At 40.4% G+C, this 20,102-nt stretch overlaps 2 protein-coding genes across 2 annotated transcripts; both read left to right on the top strand.

Moving 5' to 3' along the window:
- The first annotated feature begins 1,528 nt into the window (after positions 1–1,528).
- On the top strand, positions 1,529–11,988 carry LOC109080071 (protein mono-ADP-ribosyltransferase PARP14-like). Its single transcript, XM_042764557.1, is given in 16 exon segments — positions 1,529–1,768; positions 2,264–2,382; positions 2,614–2,644; positions 2,879–3,088; positions 3,333–3,548; positions 3,676–6,086; positions 6,336–6,566; positions 6,729–6,938; positions 7,067–7,169; positions 7,312–7,461; positions 7,573–7,635; positions 7,775–7,957; positions 9,747–9,953; positions 10,152–10,745; positions 10,956–11,193; positions 11,195–11,988. Coding segments are annotated over 16 exon segments (5,232 nt in total). The 5' UTR covers positions 1,529–1,587; the 3' UTR covers positions 11,280–11,988.
- A 1,972-nt stretch (positions 11,989–13,960) lies between these two features.
- LOC122146420 lies at positions 13,961–16,245 on the top strand. The gene is made up of 2 exons (XM_042764972.1): positions 13,961–14,037; positions 14,510–16,245. The coding sequence occupies exon 2, from the start codon at positions 14,635–14,637 to the stop codon at positions 15,712–15,714; it is 1,080 nt and encodes a 359-aa protein (XP_042620906.1). The 5' UTR covers positions 13,961–14,037; positions 14,510–14,634; the 3' UTR covers positions 15,715–16,245.
- The last annotated feature ends 3,857 nt before the right edge of the window (positions 16,246–20,102 follow it).

Genomic DNA, 20,102 nt, shown 5'->3' with positions numbered 1-20,102 from the left:
CATACTCAAAATTCGTGCTCTGCATTTAACCCATCCAAAGTGCACACACACAGTAGTGAACAAACACCCGGAGCAGTGGGCAGCCATTTATGCTGCGGCGCCCGGGGAGCAGTTGGGGGTTCGGTGCCTTGTTCAAGGGCACCTCAGTCGTGGTATTGTCGGCCCGAGACTCGAACCCACAACCTTAGGGTTAGGAGTGAATCTCTCTAACCATTAAACCACAATATAATATAATAATATAATATAAGTGTAATAATAGCAACATGTATATAAATGTATCTTCATTGTTTTGCCTAATACCCTTATGTTAACTGGCTGAACTCAACAAAAAATACTAAATAAAATAAATATATAAATAAATCCTATTTCAGGATTGTATTTCAAAGATAATTTGGGGCAGTCCTTGTCGTAAGAGTGGGGAAACATCTCACACCAAGAACTGGCAAATCTGGTGCAGTCCATGAGGATGAGATTTCCTTGCGATAAAAGCAGTTTAGGACAGTGAGAGTACTTTTTTTTTTTTTTTTTTTTTTTGCTGAGTCGAACAGAATGAATGAATGAATAATACTACTCATTTAAAGTAAGAAAAAAGTTTATGTGACGGCTAGTTGGAGGAGGGTTTTTTTAATCAATCAATTAATCAATGTAATATTTCATTATAATAAAACAAGTAAAATGTATTATCAGTGGATGGGTGTATATTTTAGCAGCTGGCCCTGGTGCAAAATTGCTTTGCAAAAAAAGAAGCACTCAAAACACCGCACACTGGAGACACCTACTGATCAAGGCGCTGTAAATGCAGCCAGAATACAGCCCAATAATGACATGATGATCTTCAATACACCAAGTGTACATTGCTTTATGTAAAACAACATTTTCGTTTTGATATGATACCATGTATAAATGTGGGACGAGATTGGCCAGTAATGTGTGGATAGCTTCATAAGAAAGCACAAATAGCTGTTGCATGTGGCGAAACATTGTCTCTGAAGAAGTGCAGCCTTTTTTACCTTTCCATTTAGAGTGATTTATTAATATTATTTATTTCCACTTGCAGTCTGGGAAGTGGGGCAGAAGAATATTTGTTGCGGTACTCATATGGCTATGAGCGGCTACTAATATGATCTGGTGGTTGTGGGTGAGCTTTAACCGTATTCTCTCTGCATTCTGAGTTTGGTTTGGGGATTGAGCGCTGAGACTTAGTAACTGTGATTTACTGCAGTCTACTTTCGCTAGAGGGCAGACTAGCCACTGTTTCTTGTGTGTTTATTATATTTATTTTAATTTAATTTTCTATTAGGTTCACTTGAAGGCAGTAACTATACCATTGTTTATCAGAGTCAAACGTAAAAGTTTAACGGTAAAATGACAACAACTCTTCTGTCATATGCCTGCTGTGTCAACGTTTATACAATCGCACTTCAGTTGTCCCTGTGCTGAAAACTGGCCACACTCACAGTTTTCCTGGTCTGACCTTTATACAGTCTACGGGTCTGACGCAGAAACGAAAGTGATAAATAATGAGGAGGGCGTGAACAACTTTCTGCACTGACTCAATTCATTTCCTTGTTGAACAGAAGGATTACGATGGACGAATATCCGTATCCCATCATTGTAGAGGGAAACTGGGAGTCTGAACAAGCTAAGAGTGTGAAAAATAAACTTCAGATTTACTTTCAGAGTAAGAAGAAATCTCAGGGAGGAGACTGCGCCGTGAAATGGGATGACAAGAGCAACTCTGCTACGATTCAGTTCAAATCGTCTGACAGTAAGTGCTGAACACGAAATGCTGTTTACTGATGAGACTTGTTTCAGGTTCAAAACACTGTCATTTAAAGAAGTGAATAGGCTACTTATTAACTCAGACAAAAAAAAAAAAAAAAAAATGACGCACGCAATAATGCTGTAAAATAATTAAATTAAATATAAAATAATGCTAATTTAAATGTTTCAAAAGTTTACTTGCATTTGATAAGAAGCTGCGTGAGCGAAAATACATGTAAACAATTTTAAGGCTATTTTGGCTATGCTAATCGCTGGTGACAGATTTCTTAAAGCAATATCTGTAGTATGGACAAACATTTCCGAACATATAGGACGTCCTACTGGAAGAGTTATGAGTTTATAGGCCTACGTCACATCATCATTAATCATTATAATCACATTAGCTAATTACGTAAAATTATATATATCTTACAGTGTTGTTTTGTGTTGGTCTTTGTTTTAAAGTATTGTGATCTAAGTGCAATTGTTTGTGTTTAAGTTCGAGATGGTGTGCTCTCAAAGGCAGAACACATTATTACTATTGACAATCAGCAAATCCAGTTGAAAGTGTACAAACCCAGCGATGCAGAGGAACAGACAGACATCGCTGAACAAAGAGTAAGTAGTTTTTTCTATTTTCTATATATATCTTTAAGTTATTTATTATTTTGTTTATTTTTTTTTTTTTTTTGCAGTGTTATGGTTAAGACATAGATACATATAGTTTCTCTAAGAAGATTATCATTTCTCCAAATTGTTGAAAATGGCTGGAGAGACCAATTAACTAACCCTACTTCTTTAGTTCTCCATTTACATAATTGTAAATGCTTTATGTTTGTGTGGTTTCAGAGGGACCAGGAGTGTGGATATCAGGAACCAAGTAAGTAAATCATCTGAACTTTGGTCTCTGGCTAATTACATGCATGCAGTCTTTTATTGGTTAAGTTATTGTGGATGTACTTATTAACATTCATTTTCAACAGTAAAGATATCAGTTAGGTAGTTAATTGGTACATTTATTTATTTGTTTGTTAGCTGTAGCTGACACTGCTAGGTGGCTTTGCAATTTGCATTGGGATTTGATAAATATGTGTCACTTTCATTATGTCTAAAGCTCAAAGTGCCTCTCAGTCTGATGTGAAGAAGCCCCAAGAGTCAAGTGCTGTGGTCCTGGAGAATCTTCCAGATGATATTAAGCAAGATGTTTTAAGTCTTTTGGTGGAGAACATCAGCAGTCTTTCTGAAAATGACTTTAGCATAGAATTAATACCAGAATTAAGCAAAGCAGTTGTGACCTTTATAAATCCCATTGGTAAGTTCTACTGTAAAATACATTATACATTTATTTGCATTATAAACATGTTTTACAAATTAAAAGTTAGTTTAGCTTAATCTTGATTACATGACACTTTACATGGTGGTCATTTTTTGGACAGGGGAAAGAGTTTGTGTATTTGAAAATTTTATTTTTGATAATTTGACAACTGCATGTTTTTTATGTTTTATTAAATGTGTCTGGCACATTTAAAAAAAATGTAATTTTTTTAATTTTTTAGAGATGTTGATAGATTACTGGAGGACAGATGGAAAGTTGAAGAGTTATAGTATGATGGTCTGTGGGCTGGAGAGAAGCACAAGTGTGCGAGTGGAGAATCTTCCAGCTGAGGCCAACAAGAACAATATGCTGCTGGAACTGTATTTTGAGAAATGGGGTGGTCCAGTAGAGGAAGTTATCAAAATTTCATCAGAACAAGCAGCCATTATTATCTTTAAGGAAGAAGAAGGTAAATACTGTACATGTGCAATTGCTGCAGTCTTTGCTATTACAGTTCCAGATTTGCTAACACTTGCCTCATTTTGTCAGCACAAATTTATTGATTCATTGCACCTCTAACTTGTATTGTTTTTCAGCCAAACAGAGAGTTTTGAAGCGAGAAAATAACATCTGTGATGTTCCAGTGAAGATATATCCCTACTTCAAATCACTTGATACTGTCTTATATGGTGGCAAAAGACCACATTTGAAGCTGCCTGAACCCATTACAGTCAGTGTACATCCTGCCATCAGGGAGTTCATCCTCAAGAAAGGCCAGATTTCCTCTATTAAAGACCAGATGAGCTCACACTTCTGCCAAATAAACATGGACAAACCTGAAGTTTTGCTCAGTCCTGATCCAGCATTACTGAAACAGAAAGGAGTTACCAGAGGATACATTGATGGATGGAATAAGAATGCAATTGATGCCTTCAAGAAAATAATCTCAAACTACACAACATCTGAGTGGCCGGTGTCACACGCCTTGTGGTCTAAAGTGGAGAGTGATGTTAAGGAAGTAGTGAAAGATCAGGTTTTTACAGATTTTGATGCCTCTAAAGGGGTGCTGACACTGGCAGGAATGACACATGAACTAATCGGATTGAAACCCATCATGGAGAAAATTTTAGAGAGAGCAACAAATCAAAATAAGAGAGAGAAGAACAGTGTGACAGACTTCATGGAGATTTCTCCTGCCGAGTACTCTCTGCTTGAACGAGATGGCCTGAAAAGTGCTACAGCTGTTTCCCCACATCTGCTGGTTGACTACAACAAAAAAATGAACAGATTAGTTTTATCAGGTCTTCATACAGAAACCCTTGCCATCAAAAATTGGGTCCTCGAGAAGAAAGTAAGTATGAAACAGAAACCCTTACAGATTGATCGTTCACTCCTGGAGTTTCTAAAATCAGTGGATTGTGACGAAATGTCCACAAATCTCTTCATTTCTCATGGAATAACTGCTGTCTGTGCAATCGAAAATGGAGATGTTGTTGTGATTGGAAACACAGAAAGAGCACTTAATGAGGCAGAGAAGAGGATAAATACATTTCTTACAACCAAATACCTCACTGTAAGAGATCAGGGTGTCCTTCAAATGCCAGAGTGGCATGATCTCAAAAAACAATTGCAAGAATCGTTCAGTACTTCCAAAAAGAGATCTGTGTCTATAAACCTCTCTAAAAAGAGAGACAAAATTATAGTGACTGGATTCAGAGAACCAGTGATGAAGGTCAGTGAGAACTTAAGACGATTCATTGAGAAACACACTAGAATTGAAGAAACTGTTCGTGTCAAATCACATGCCGCAGTTGAATTCATAAAAGACAGAAAATCGCAAGACTGGCAGCATGTTATTAAGTCTGAAGAGGTGAAAGTGAATTTTGGTCCAAAGAGACCCTGGATCAAACTGTCTGGAAAGCATACATTTGTCCAGCCAGCTTTGACTCTCTTTAAAAGGTTGGCAGATGGTCTCTACACAGACACACTAATCATTAAAAAGGCAGGAGTAAAGAAGTACTTCATGGAGCAGGGTAAAATGATGTTCTCAATGCTGTTAAAGGGAAAACAAATTGTTGTTGTTCTTCAGGAAGATGACATGCTGGAAGAGGAGGTAGATGAATTTACTGAAGGTAGTTTTGGAGATATTGACCAGGTCTCTTGTGAGGTTCAAATGCCAGGTGGAGTAAATGTTACTGTCAGGAAGGCAAACATTTGCAAGCTCCATGTTGATGCTGTGGTCAGTGCTGCTAATGAAGATCTGAAGCACATCGGTGGTTTAGCTTTAGCACTTCTCCAAGCTGCTGGACCAAGTCTGCAGCAAAACTGTGACCTACACACAAAAGCAAATGGTCCTCTGAAGCCTGGAGATGCCATCATCACTGCCGCTGGTAGTCTTCCCTGTAAATATGTAGTGCATGCTGTTGGACCTCGCTTCAGTGATTCAGACAGACGTACCACTGTTCAACACCTGAGACGTGCTGTGAGGGAAAGTCTGAATCAGGCGACAACCAGAAACTGCTCCTCCATTGCAATTCCAGTTATAAGCTCAGGGATATTTGGTTGTCCTCTTGATCTTTGCACTGAATCAATCGCCAAGGAAGTACATGAGTACATTGAAGATCACAACCACAGTGCCACTAATAGCACCTTAACTGAAGTTCATTTGGTTGACAATAATGGCAGCACTGTGAATGCCATGAGTCAAGCTGTCAGAAAGGAGTTTGCTGCTTATAACCCCAAAATTACTTTCCCTCATAAAGTCAAACCCTATGGATATAGTAAGTATGGACAAGGGTATCGTGGCCGTTGTCGTGGCCGTGGTCGTGGAATCTATAGACAAAACATCAAACAGTTTGAAGGTTCCAAAAGCTCTGGAAACTTTGAAGGACAACCATACTCAAAATCAAGATCAGATAAATCTGAAGGGTTCAGTGTTCTTGAGACCAAAACTACACAAGAGGGACTAAAAATCATTCTGATCAAAGGGAACATCCAGGATGCATATGTAAGTGAATAATAGTAATAGCAAAAAAAAAAAAAAAAGGTAAAATAAAATATACTTAAAGGGATAGTTTATCCAAAAATCAAAAGTCTGTCAGTTACTCACCCTCTAATCATTCCATAATAGAAAATATCCTTTAAAGATACAGTCTCTGAAAAAAGGCTTATATACCATTATAAATCAGAGTGAAATATGATAATCAAAGGATGACCAATTCCTCTAAAAGAAGTGTCTGGTTTTATTCTCCTGCAGGCTAATGTCATTGTAAACACGATATCGGAGGACTTGGACCTCAGTAAAGGTGCCGTCTCCAAAGCACTCCTTCAGACTGCTGGTTATCAGCTCCAGTCAGAAATCAACATAGTTGCTCGCTCAAACGGTGTGAATTATGGTGAAATGCTCATCACAGATGGTTATGAATTGAAATGTCAAAAAGTCTTCAATGTAGTTTGCCCATTTTGGAGACAAGGCTCAGAAGATAAGGTGAGAAAAACAGTTTTGTAATTGAAATTTAACAAAATTGTCATTAACTGTGTTACAGCTGGCTGTTTTTAGGAACAAATCACATATGTAGGCTTAATTAATTTATTTAAATGGTACTTTCTTTAAAGATTAAAATAGATATATTTATTTACATTTTAAAAGGTGCTCATCCAGATCATTAGAGATTGCCTGAATAAAGCAGAAAGCATGAGAAAGGCTTCAGTTGTCTTCCCAGCTATTGGGACTGGGAATCTTGGCTTTCCTAAAGATCTGGTGGCCAGAATCATGCTGACAGAAGTCCAGGAATTTAAGCCTATAAACCTTCGAAAGGTAACCGTGGTTGTGGACCCTTCTGACAAGGAGAGTATAGAGGTGAGTGAGAAAACTTGATTCAAGAACCATAAAAACTCAAACAGTATGACCAATATATGTACGTTTATTGTTTAAACTATAAACTTTTGTTCATGTTATCTTGTATATTTCTTTTCTTTACCTATTAGTGCTTTACCAGCATCTTTAGACATGGGATTCAGGGTCCCGTCACACAAGAAGCACATCAGTATGCCCTGCCTGATATTTCTAGCAAATCAGCTCAGAAATCTGGTAACTCCTTTTTTTTTATCTGATGTCCATCACATTTAGTTGAAATATTTATTCTATTAACAAAAATATCAAATTGTCACAGTATATATTTAGGATAGTGACAAGATTAAGATTTTCCATACATCTTTATATCTTTCTTTAGAGCTTGTTGGCAAAGTCTCCTCTCCCTCTCTCGGGGTGCACACTATGCAGCTGGGTCAAGTGATTCTGGAGGTTTCATCAGGAGACATAACTAAAGAAAAAACTGATGCCATTGTCAACTCCTCAAATTATGCATTTTCTCTGAAAGCAGGTAAATCCAACTTCACACCCAATGTCTTACCTGTTTATGTCAAATCATTTATAATTTATTTCACATTCGAAGAGAATCATAATGTAACAGTCAATTCTCTTTGTAATCTAGGAGTATCCAAGGCCATTTTAGATGCTGCTGGAGTACAAGTGGAACAAGAATGTTCACAGATTGGTTTGTATTCTTTTTAAATTATTCTTTCTTCTTGCTGATGAACTTTACTTTTTTGAATACATTAATTTTTGGCATATACTTCAAGACAGATCTAATGAATTTTAGATGCTTTGGTAACGTAGTGTACATGTTTCAATAGTGGGATCATCAAACATACAGCAAACAGAGATTGTTACTTCAGCCGGGCGGCTTCCATGTGGAAACATCATCCATGTTATTGGACGTAATAGTCCATCTGGCATTAAGGATGTTGTTTTGTCTGTTCTGAAGTTATGTGAGTCACGCCAGATTACTTCTGTTGCCTTCCCAGCTCTTGGCACTGGTAAGACTTGTAGCCTCTGGTTTTTATTCACTTTGTGTGATCTTATTTTTTAGATAATTGCAATGAGTTTTGTTTAGTTACTTCTTGTGTAATTAATTAAAACTAGGACTGTCAAAATTAATGCATTATTTATTTATTTCAGTTTAATGCATTAAAACAATTTAACACAATTAACGCTGCATATTTTTTTTTCCTGGCATTCTTTGGCTAGTATTACAGTAAACTATATGATCATGCTATCAAGCACGATAAGATGCAAATGAGAGCTTAAAGGGTTCATGAACTAGCTTTATTATTATTCTGTACTGTTCTCTGGGGTCCACTTATAATGTTATCAAGATTTTTACATCAAAAAAACATAACATTTTAGCAGTATGATTGGCTAACAGTTGTGCATGTTTGACAGCTACATCCTTCACAGATGGACGCTGCTGTGATTTAGATCAAAAACACATAAATACTCAGTTCATATCAAACGATCTGTAATAACAGACAATCACGTAATAAAAACAGTTTCTCACACTCGTGTAGTGTGACATTACGTTGGATCCAATATAGTTGGCACAGAATCGTCTTTTAATTTCAGTCTTTCAGAAAATCCGCCGTCGAATTGTACCTTGTTTGTAAACGAATCCGTGGTGAAATAAAGTGAACAAATGACCAACCTTTTACTGGCGTGGTCTAGAACTTCATAAAAAATAAAGCTGATCCACACTTTCCTAATATTAGGATCCAATGGAAGGTTATGCAAAGACTGTTTTTGTCAACAATTTGGCACTGCGCAGCGTCTTGTTATATTCGCAGCATCTTTATTGTTTGGTTTCTGTGTAGACCTGCGTTCGCCTCTCGTTATTTACACTACGTGTGTGAATCAGTGGGCGGAGCTAAACAGGCAGTGACAGAGAAGCAGGCATTGATCTTCTTCTGTGGAGGTGGGGTTTACCCGCTCTATTACATCATAGAGCGGCACATTCCACAAGCTGTCATTTTGGCAGATTGGCTTTAATTTAAGGTTTTTTTTGATTTAAGAGAATGTTTGGTGTTTTTAGAATTATGAGATGTTTTTATGTTATGATGATTTCTTGTATGTTTAAAGATCAAGGGAATTTTGATTTCTCAGTTCATGACCCCTTTAATTCCGTACTGGTGCGCTATTTCACTTCACTTCTTTTACTTCAGACAGCGCACTAGTAGTGCAGTGGGTTTTTTTTTTTTTTTTTTTTGCAGTTCAACTAACAAAAACACACAAAATTATGTAAAAATGCCTGTTTTGGTGAGTGACCTCGTAAACACAGTCTTAAATTAGTTAAAAATTCCTAAATGACCATAAAGAACTGGGAGGAAAATGGATGTGTCAGTCATGTGCATCAGGTTTTAAAGAGACAACACTGCTTTTAAAGTGAAACCTGCTGCAGTCTGTCATTGATGTAAATCAAAGAACAAAAGAAAGAGAAATTACTCAGTGCTTTGCTTGCTGATTAACTTTAGTAGCTTGAATGAAGATTAATCTGCATTCAATTTATAATTTAAGCATAGGCCTATAGAATTTATGTGAAGATCGTTTTAAGTCCACTTGAATTAAAATCTTTATTGTTTTTACATTAATTTGGAGAATCAATGTGAAATTATGACAATATGAATATATTAATTTGCGATTAATAGCGAATAAATCAGAAAATGTGTTTTTTTTTTTTTTTTTTTTTTTTTTTATTGTAAGCACAGCAACCATTTTTACTGACATATTGTGTGAATTATTCACTATTCTTTTCCTTTGTCTCTAACCCTTTAGGTCAGGGGGGTGCAAATCCAGCTGATGTTGCAGATGCAATGGTTGATGCAGTTGTTGACTTTGCAAAGAATAAGAAACCAGTGCACGTCAAATTTGTGAAGTTTCTTATGTTCCAGTCGAACATGGTGGCAGACTTTCACCAAAGCATGGTCAGAGGATCTGGTGAGAAAGTAGAGGAGGATCAAAGTGTGCTTACCAAAATTAAAGGTCAGTAAAGAAATATAAATGCTCTTTTCATCTATTTATCTGAATAAGTTTAATAAACAATAATTGATCCCTCTTTTCTTTCTAAAGATCAGTAAAGAATTAAAAAAAAAAGTTTGATAATCCCATACATTTTTTTTTCTTTCAAATACCATAATTGATCCCTCTGTTTCTTCCCATCAAACATGTTCCTGGAAAAAGAAGAAAGTTCAGAATCTTCCACAAATGAAGAGTTTGGAATAGTAGGTGAGGAAATTGAGCCAGCTGTGTTTCAACTGTGTGGAGAGACACCAAAGGACCTGAGTGAAGCCAAGGACATGATCAACAGTTTGATATTACAAGAGCACGTGACCATCCCAATCCATGATCCAGCCATTGCTCATTTCACCAGGAAGGATGTAGAAACACTAAACGCCATGCAGAGGGAGCTCACAGTCAGTGTCCGGCTTGAGAAGAAAGGCCAAGACTCTGTCATCACACTGGAGGGCCTGACAAGAGACGTTCATACTGCAAACAGTCGTATTCGGGACATGATCAGAAAGGTGGAAAAGAACCAAAACCAAAGAAGTGAGGCATTTATAATTAGCAGTGTGATTAAGTGGCAATATCAGGAGAATGGACACAGCATCGAAAACTTTGATATTTTTACCAATTATGAGCTGGAACAGGCCTTTCAGAAGAGACAGCCTTCAGTGAGAATCAAGATTAACAATGATGAATATGAGGCTGATTTAGTTCTCAAAGTGGCCACAAGAGGGAAACTCAAGTTTGCACTGAACAGAGTAGAATTGTAAAGTGAGATTATTTTATAATTAAGACATCGATTAGAATGGCATCGTGTACAAATATTACTTCCTCAAGTAAGTTTTTCATCTTGTTGTCTGGAGTAGCTCAAATCTATTTTTCATTACACTGAATATAAACTAAAATTTATTCTTGGCTTTTGATTAAAAGAGGAACAGAACAGCACGCTTTGGAAAAACTATATGATCACAACACTAACATAAACAACGGGAAGCATCTCTTCTACACCAGCCAGATCAACAGTCATGACTTCAGTCACAGCTTTGCTGGCATGTGTCAGTCAAATGCAGGATAAACTGTTTTTAGGAGCCTTGAATAGTACATATTTTGCTGTGGACCTGAGTTACTCAGCCCAAAGCCACTTAAATCCTGATGTCAACGGACATAAATGCATGTACCTTGCCAGTATGGGTTGTCATAATTTAAATCAAGGAGTGACATTTTGTTCCGCCTACGAAAAGCTCCAATAGTGCTGATCACTACAACAGTGTGACTAACAACATGGCCAAGTCAACCAATACCTAATCACCTAATCAGTTTCCAGTAATGATAATGAGATCAGTTTTTGTCAGCTAGTGTTTTTGTTGCTGTTTTATGTTGTTTCCGTGAAGGTGAACACAAAATGTTTAAGTATATAATGTATATGTAATAATTTTTGGCAGGAATTACAGTAACTATTACAGTGTAGACTGTAGCAACCTGCTCATAAATGACAAAAAGAAAAAAAATCTTTGAAAACATTAAAGTGATCCTGAGAAAGTCTCCATAAGATTCTCAGAACAGAGCTGGTTTGCTGACACTCACTATAGATGTTTAATCTTATGGTTCCCATCTAATCTATACCTACCTAATCAACAGTTGTTTGTTTTCATATATCGAAGTGTTTTCTAAGAAGGAAAAGAGTTTGTGCTGAGCATTTGGGGATTATGTTTATGGGGCTTAAATGAGCACATTGATTGAAATTATACATACAATTATGTAACCATAAATATAACAAAGGACTTCAGTAAATTATGATTGGTGAATAAAAAATGTGAATTATTTACTATGTCCTTTAAACCAGAGATGCCCAAACCAGGGCCTTTAAGCCAGAGTTGGACCATTTAGACCTTGCATTTTTCCTATAATATATAACTTCTTGTGGTAACAATTTTTTTGTTTTGTTTTGTTTTTGTTTTTTTAATTCTTGCATTAAAATGTAGAAGATATGAATAAAATTTGATTTGGGAAAAAACAGTTTTTTGATATAAATATTTCATATAGTGCAGTGTTAGATAAAATGCCACATTTATGTTTGGCCCATGGCCCTCAGACAAGTTTGATTTGTGGCCCTTCACAGTACATAAACTGAGTAATATGAGTAACTTATAGTTCACCCAAAAATGAAAAAGTGAGGGATGGGCGATACCAGTTATTTTGTTTTTGATACGATACCGATATTTTTAAAGGCCAGTATCTTTGATAATGATATGGATACAATACTTCTAAACTGAACTTTTAAATTATGAAAATTATTAAATTACTAAGAGTAAAATGAGTAATGATATCCACTTAACTTTATATTTGAAACACATTTTAACTTTCAATACGCCTTAATTGCAACTTATTAGGTTATATTTTTGTTTACCTACTGTATGGTTAAAATATGTTTACTGTAGTGGAAACCAATTCTACAAATATATAGTTGAACTATAGCAATATAAACAAATTACTTACCCAATACTGTAATACATTTTTTATAACTATAGGGTATATTATACTACAATACACTAGTTTACTGTAGTAAAAAAAAAAGTATACTACAGTATTTATTACAGTTTGCAGTTCACTATAGTTAATAGTACCGTATGATGTATAGCATTCATTAACAAGTGTTGTAAATACTATAATATACAGAATAATACACTTCACTATAGTATGGTTCAAAACACTATAGTATTTACTATAAATTACTATAGTATTTTAAACTAAGGTAACTTTAGTAAATCATGGTTAATTGTCATAAGGGACTGCCAGTGAAAGGCTGTTGCACACATAAAATACAACCTTTTTATTCTGACAGTGTATGATTTATATTAACATTGCATTATAGAACATGAACCTTTAACGTTCAATTTAAATAAATGTAATTGCACAAACGAGGCTACAAATTACAATGTTTATTGTGAAATAACTGTAAATAACAGATGAGCATGAAAATAGTTCTAACTTCTATCCCACACAATTATTCGCTAACATAGGTTATTCGTCCAATTCAATATTATAGAATATTGTATTTTATACAATTTTACTTAAAAGAAATGGTAGTGACGTCATGTTATTGGTAGCCTATCTTCCCGCAGGGAGGTGTGTATAAATGGCTGTTTGGTGCGGGCCGGATGTGCGTCATCTGTTCTGTGCCTGCGCTCTTCCTGTTTACCGGCATTCAACAGAGGTCTGTGGTTAAAACACAGCCGTTTGGGCGTTTTAACACCGCTTGTGTCATTTTGTGGGGCTTTGCGTACACTGGAGAGTCTATTGTAAACAACCGTTACGTGCGGTCTGGCTCGTTACACTGCCTAGTCCCAGCATTCCCGTGTGTTTACCGTTTGAGTGGGGACATCCAATATATGCTGTTTGGCATCTACTTCATTTCTATCCCGTGGATACTGACGTCAGCTCTGCTTTCTGGTGTGGCAAACGGCTGCGTTATTTGGGGCTAAGACTGTGCGTGCTGCATTTCCCTACTACATATAGAAGCACGCTGCTGTTTTGTTCCTGCTGGATTTGCTTTCGTTTCTTTTCTGTATATTTTTGTTGTGTGTTTTCATCATTTTGTCCTGGGTGATTTAGCGCGGCCCGATTTTGGAGTTGTTGGTTAAAACCTGCTCCTACTGTGACTGTATTTTAAAGATCTTTTCCTCGTACGTTGGGAAATAACGAGTTCAAGGGCCGCGCTCATTCAGATATTTATTTCTTCATTTTCCCTTTGTGGTGTTTCTCATTTTGGACCGGTTCAGAATGCTGAGATTTTTCTCTTGGACATTGTTGTCTTTAAATTTATTTTCCTTTTCCTTTTGTGGTATTATCTAGCTGTTTAAGCTAGAATTTATTTCTTTTCTTTATGTTGGAAGGGTTTCTTTTGCTCCCCTGCATTTAATAAGTTTTTATTTGATTAATTTCTATTGATTTGATTTATTCTGTTTTGTATTACAATTACAGGAGCTGTGTGTCCGACGGCAGTGAGGCTTTCCTTCACCGTGTGCTGTGTTATGCTGTGTGAGCACCACTGATAAAATCACGGGTATTGGAGTGAGTGTGTGTGTGTGTGTGTGCACTTAGTGTGATTCTTTTTTTTTGATGGGTCTCTTAGCCCATTTGATGCCAATAGGCTACAGCTCCGAAGTAAATGTGAATCCTTATTGTGGATTGTGATTTCCAGCTTAGTAATTGGCTGGGTGACTATTATTCCTGCATTTTAAACTTTTGTACTAATAAACAAACTCTATTTTGCTACCCACGTCTCTTGCTCATTTTTATTCAGTGGAATGAACCTGGGTTCCTTATAACATTTTAAGTGAACTGTGATTCCCTGGTATAGTCCCAGGGTGGCGTAGTCTATTGTATATCTCTTGAGTGTTGAATATTGCTGCAAAAAGACCACTTTGCCACATTTTGGCGTAGTCGGCAGGGCCCACTAAATTGAACAGAGACGTGGGTGAAGATTTCTTTGCCAGCTGGTATTGCCATTATTTGCTTTTCTTTTTATTTCACAGGAACAAGACAGCAGCGTAGACTCTTTAAAGGGTCTCTTTGGCTACCTCCCCTGATTGTGTTTCAGGTCCAAATTTTCTTTCTGCCCCGCCTTGCTTGGTGGTAAGTGTTTTACTAAAAGTTAGCTATGGCAGAAGAATTACAAGAACTTCAGGATCTTGTGGCCCAATTAAGAGCTGATAATGAGAGACTTAGACAAGAACAGACTCAAATTGTTATTCCAGGTCCCAGTACAGCTCCTATTTCTACCACCTTACCCTCTGGTGCACAGCAATCTGCTGGTGCAAGTGCTCCATCTACTGAGCGATTTGTGTTTGTTCCCCGAGATAGGAAGTGCCCAAAATTTAGCGGGAGGCCCGGTATTACCATAAATGAATGGGTAGAGGAGGCACAAGCCTGTATGCGGGTTCGCCATTTGTCTAGAGCTGATCAAGCATTCTTTCTTTTTGATCATTTAGAGGGAGAAGCTCGGGATGAGATCAGGTATCGGTCTGAGACAGAGAGGGGGGATCCAGATAAGATAATTCGGGCCTTAAAGGAATTGTATGGGTGTTCTTTGTCATATGTAGCATTGCAACAGGCATTTTTTTCCAGGAGGCAGCAGGAAGGAGAAACACTTTTAGAGTTCTCTATTGCATTGATGGGCCTCTTGGAGGGGGTAAAACAGCAGTCGCCGCATGCCATACCAAATGCAGAAGCTTTATTGCGTGACCAGTTTGTCGAGCACGTGCTCGATATTGGTCTTTGTCGGGAACTAAAACAATTAGTCCGCCGTGACCCTACCTCTTCCCTCTTAGATGTTCGTAGCGAGGCAATGCGCTGGGAGCGGGAGGGAATGCCTGGGGGTGCGAGAGGGCGAAGTCAGTCTGTACCAGTGGCCTATGGGGCCCAGTATGCCATACAGGGGGAGTCGCAGGTAGTTCGGTTGAGCTCCCCTCCCAAGTCGGAGCTAGCAGAGTTACGGGAAATGTTGAAGTCACAACAAGAACAGTTAAACCAACTTACCCAAGGGTTGGCTCGCTTGCAGGTCCCTAATTCATATAGCCGGTCCCCACGTCACAGTAATATAGTATGTCGGAGGTGCCAACGGTCTGGCCATTTTGCCCGAGAGTGTGATGGAGAACGTGTTCTCCCTCACGCTCCAGCAGTGGGTACATCTTCGACTGGGTCTGGGCAGTTTCGATCTTCACAGCCGTCGGAAAACTAATCCCCACCGGGCTGCGGAGTCACAGCGCGGATGGGGAGTCATTTGACTCAAATGTTGTAAACTGTCTAAATTCTGTCTCTCGTTTGGTGTCCTCCTGTCCTCATCTTAATGTGCTCATCGGTGGTGTTCAAGTGCCATGTTTAGTGGATACCGGTTCCATGGTGTCCACGATCACCGAGAGTTGCTTTCACCAGTATTTTGAACCATGGGGGCAGGATCGTCTTAGGTCGTGTCAATGGTTGCAACTTACCGCTGCGAATGGTCTTGCGATTCCTTATATCGGGTATATGGAGCTCGATGTCGAACTTTGTGGTAAAGTAGTACCGGAGTGTGGAGTGCTGGTTGTCCGAGATCCTCCTGGTGGCGCCGGTGGACATGTCCCGGGTGTTTTGGGGATGAATGTCCTTGGCCGGTGCTACCAGGAACTTTTTGGACAACATGGTACATCCCTTTTTGACTTACCGGTGGTGTCACAGGCCCCTAGCTCCGTCACAAAGGCATTACAACATTGTAGTAAGGTTAGTGTCCAGACCTCTGTTGATCGTGTTGGGGGGGTTAGGGTGCGGGGGCGGGGCGTGTGTCACATTCCAGGTGGTACCATGAAGCTGGTAGCGGCAACCTGCTCAGAACATTATGCTTCCGGTCCCGTGCTGTTTGAGCCTCCAGATTCAGGCTTACCTGCTGGTTTGTTGGCCTCCCCCGCACTGGTTCAAGTGACCCGGGGCACGGTGTATATCCCGGTTGTGAATGTGGGTACCACTGAGGTGATTCTTTACCCTAGGACGTCTTTAGGCACATTGAGTGGTGTCTTTGTCATTAGTTTGCCAGAAGGTATTACTGAAGTAAGGTCCTTAACTGCTACTGTAGGCTCCCATAGTTCCTTGGTCCCCTCTACTGTGGAGGACCAGATTGATGCCATAGATTTGTCAGTTTTGGCTGGGGAAGAGCAAAGCCGGGTCCGGGCTTTGCTTCACAAGTACAAATTTGTGTTTTCAGCCCATGAGGGTGATCTGGGGTGCACTAACCTCTTGTCCCATGATATTCCGCTTCTGGACGATACCCCTGTCAGGCAACGGTACAGGCGTATACCACCTTCGGAATATGAGGTAGTAAAGTCCCACATTAATCAACTTCTTGAGGCACAGGTTATCAGGGAAAGCTGCAGCCCCTATGCGTCTCCCATTGTTTTAGTTAAGAAAAAAGACGGTAGTCTACGAATGTGCGTAGACTATCGTCAACTTAATTCTAAAACTAGGAAGGATGCCTTCCCTTTGCCCCGTATTGAGGAGTCCCTTGATGCCCTGACTGGTGCCCGCTGGTTCTCCACTATGGATTTAGCCAGCGGGTACAATCAGGTACCTGTCACTGAAGTTGACCGGCCTAAGACTGCTTTCTGTACCCCATTTGGCCTATTCGAGTGGAACAGGATGCCATTTGGTCTCTGTAACGCTCCCAGTACCTTCCAACGTCTGATGGGAGAGGTTTTGGTGACCCAACAATGCCAATCTTTGCTCTTGTATCTAGATGACATTGTGGTGTTCTCTTCCTCGGTGGCTCAACATCTGGAGCGTCTGGAAGTGGTCTTGGGTCGGTTAGGGGCTGAAGGACTAAAAGCCAAGTTAGGAAAGTGTGCCTTCTTTCAACGTGAGGTAAAGTATTTAGGGCATGTGGTGTCGTCTCAAGGTGTGTCCACAGACCCAAGTAAAATTGAAGTGGTAGCTCAGTGGCGCACTCCTACAAGTCTGTCCGAGTTGCGTTCGTTCCTGGGTTTTGCCAGTTATTACCGCCGTTTTGTGGAGGGGTTTGCCAGGTTGGCGGCCCCTCTGCATAAATTGGTGGCCGAACTGGCAGGTGGCAAGACAAAGAAACGTAGAGAGGCGAGTTTTAACGGTGCCTGGGGTGAGAATTGTCAGGATAGTTTTGAAGCCTTAAAGAGGAAACTCACCTCTGCCCCTGTGCTTGCCTACGCAGATTTTACTTTGCCATTTATTCTGGAGGTTGACGCTAGTTTCAGTGGTCTTGGGGCAGTTCTTTCCCAAGAACAGGGAGGAACCGTGCGGCCAATTGCATATGCCAGCCGCAGTCTTAGGCCCACTGAGCGCAATATGAACAACTATAGCTCTATGAAATTAGAGTTTTTGGCGCTCAAGTGGGCCATGGCTGAAAAGTTCCGTGAATATTTGTTGGGGCACAAATGTGTTGTTTTCACCGACAACAATCCCCTTAGCCATCTATCATCGGCAAAGCTTGGGGGCGACTGAACAGCGTTGGGCAGCACAACTTGCAGCTTTTGATTTTGAGGTGAGGTATCGATCAGGCAGATGTAATAGAAACGCAGATGCTCTGTCGAGGCAGCACCCACTCGACTCTAGCATGTTAGGGGACTTGCTTCCAAGCACTGCAGTTCCTCGTGCTGTACAGCAGGGGGCTGGTACGCAGGTAGCTGTTCAAGCCACTCAAGCGGTGATCACAGCCCTGCCCAGTTATACCACTGCAGAATTGAGCTCTTTGCAACAGGCAGACCCTGTGATTAATGAAATTTTGCCCTTTTGGAAACGAAAGGTGTTCCCTAGAGCGGAAGAACGCAAACGGTTGTCTAGGCTGGGATTGATCCTGCTTCGTCAGTGGGATCGGTTCATTGAGAGAGAGGGTGTATTGTATCGACGAGTGTTCCGCTCTGATGGGGGTGAGGAGTGTTTTCAATTGATTTTACCCACTACCTTAAAATCTGAGGTTTTGAGGCAGCTTCATCAGGAGCATGGGCACCAGGGGAATGAGCGTACCACTGAGTTGGTACAGCAGCGGTGCTATTGGCCTGGAATGTCCTCAGAAGTGGCACGATGGTGCCAGGAGTGTGAAAGGTGCCAAGTTGCTAAGCATGGGGGTCCCACTGCCCGTAGTTTTATGGGCCATTTGTTGGCATCAAGACCTAACGAGATCGTAGCCATTGACTTTACTGTGCTTGAACCCTCTCGTTCAGGAGTTGAAAATGTCATCGTGATGACTGATGTCTTCACGAAGTACACCATGGCCCACACGGGACCAACGGGCGGAGACTGTGGCCCAGGTTCTTGTGGCCGAGTGGTTTTACAAGTTTGGGGTCCCTGGTCGGATTCATTCCGATCAGGGCCGTAACTTTGAATCCTCTCTCATCCAGCAGCTCTGTCAGTTGTACAAGGTCGAGAAGTCTCGCACTACTCCTTACCATCCGGCTGGTAATGGCCAATGCGAGCGCTTCAATAGGACGTTGCATAATCTCCTCCGTACATTGCCTGTTTCTCGGAAGAGGGACTGGGTGTCTTGCCTTCCACAAGTACTTTTCTGTTATAACACCACCCCGCATCAGACCACTGGTGAGTCTCCATACTTCCTAATGTTTGGGCAAGAACCACGGCTCCCAGTTGACTTTTTGTTGGGCAGAGTCCCGGAGGTGGGGGTAGGTAATGTTCATGAGTGGGTTGTGGAACATCAAACTAGGCTCCATGTGGCCTTTGAAGGGGTACGTGATCGGCTAAGGGTGGGATCTGAGAGACGTAAAACACATCATGATCAGAATGTGCGGTGTGTGTCACTTGAGGAGGGCCAGTTGGTTTACCTCCGTGAGTGTGGCATGAGAGGTCGCCATAAGATCCAAGACTTGTGGAGCCCAGTTGTGTATAAAGTAGTGAAGGCACCTGTTGAAGGGGGTTCAGTATATACAATTGCACCGGTTGATGAGTTGGGTAAGGTAAGGCATGTTCATCGCTCTTTGTTGAAGGCTAAGATTTTAGGGGACCGTCCAGTTTCGAGCCCTCAGGATAGGCCTTTGGTGGAGGGGGCGCTGCCTTTAGAGGATGAGCCAGACGAGGGCGATTTGCTACTGTTCGTCCCTGAAACCCCCCAGGCTCAGAGTCCGGCTGTTAGTAATTTAGTCCCTGCAGCTGTCCAAGCTCCCTTGGATATCTTGGACCCTTGCCCCCTTGTGACGGTACCTGGGATACCAGTAGCCCAAGGACAACACCGTTCTGGAGAAATGGGTCTCGCTCCGGGATCTGTTACTGTGTCTGTAGGCCCACCAGGCACTGAGGTAATGGCTTTGCGGAGATCAACGAGACCCAGAGCAGGCCAGCACTCCAATGTCCATCACCTGCCACGGTCAGTGGAGGTGCCTGGTGAGGCTGTGCCCCTAAGTGGGTCTGTCTCTAGTGGGATCTCTGTCATTTACAGGCCTTGGAATTGATAAGTAGGGTTGCCGTATTCTATCGTCGGGGCGACGATACAAAAAGTAGGGGTAGATTGTGGCAGATTAGTCAGATCCTCCCTGTAGTGACGTCATGTTATTGGTAGCCTATCTTCCCGCAGGGAGGTGTGTATAAATGGCTGTTTGGTGCGGGCCGGATGTGCGTCAT

Source organism: Cyprinus carpio, chromosome A10 (assembly GCF_018340385.1).
Source record: "Cyprinus carpio isolate SPL01 chromosome A10, ASM1834038v1, whole genome shotgun sequence".
In the NCBI taxonomy this organism is placed as follows: Eukaryota; Metazoa; Chordata; class Actinopteri; order Cypriniformes; family Cyprinidae; genus Cyprinus; species Cyprinus carpio.
This window is presented reverse-complemented; position numbering and strand designations above follow the sequence as displayed.

Coding starts and splice junctions, on each gene's coding strand:
- LOC122146420 (XM_042764972.1), top strand. CDS start 14,635: ATGGCAGAAGAATTACAAGAACTTCAGGATCTTGTGGCCCAATTAAGA.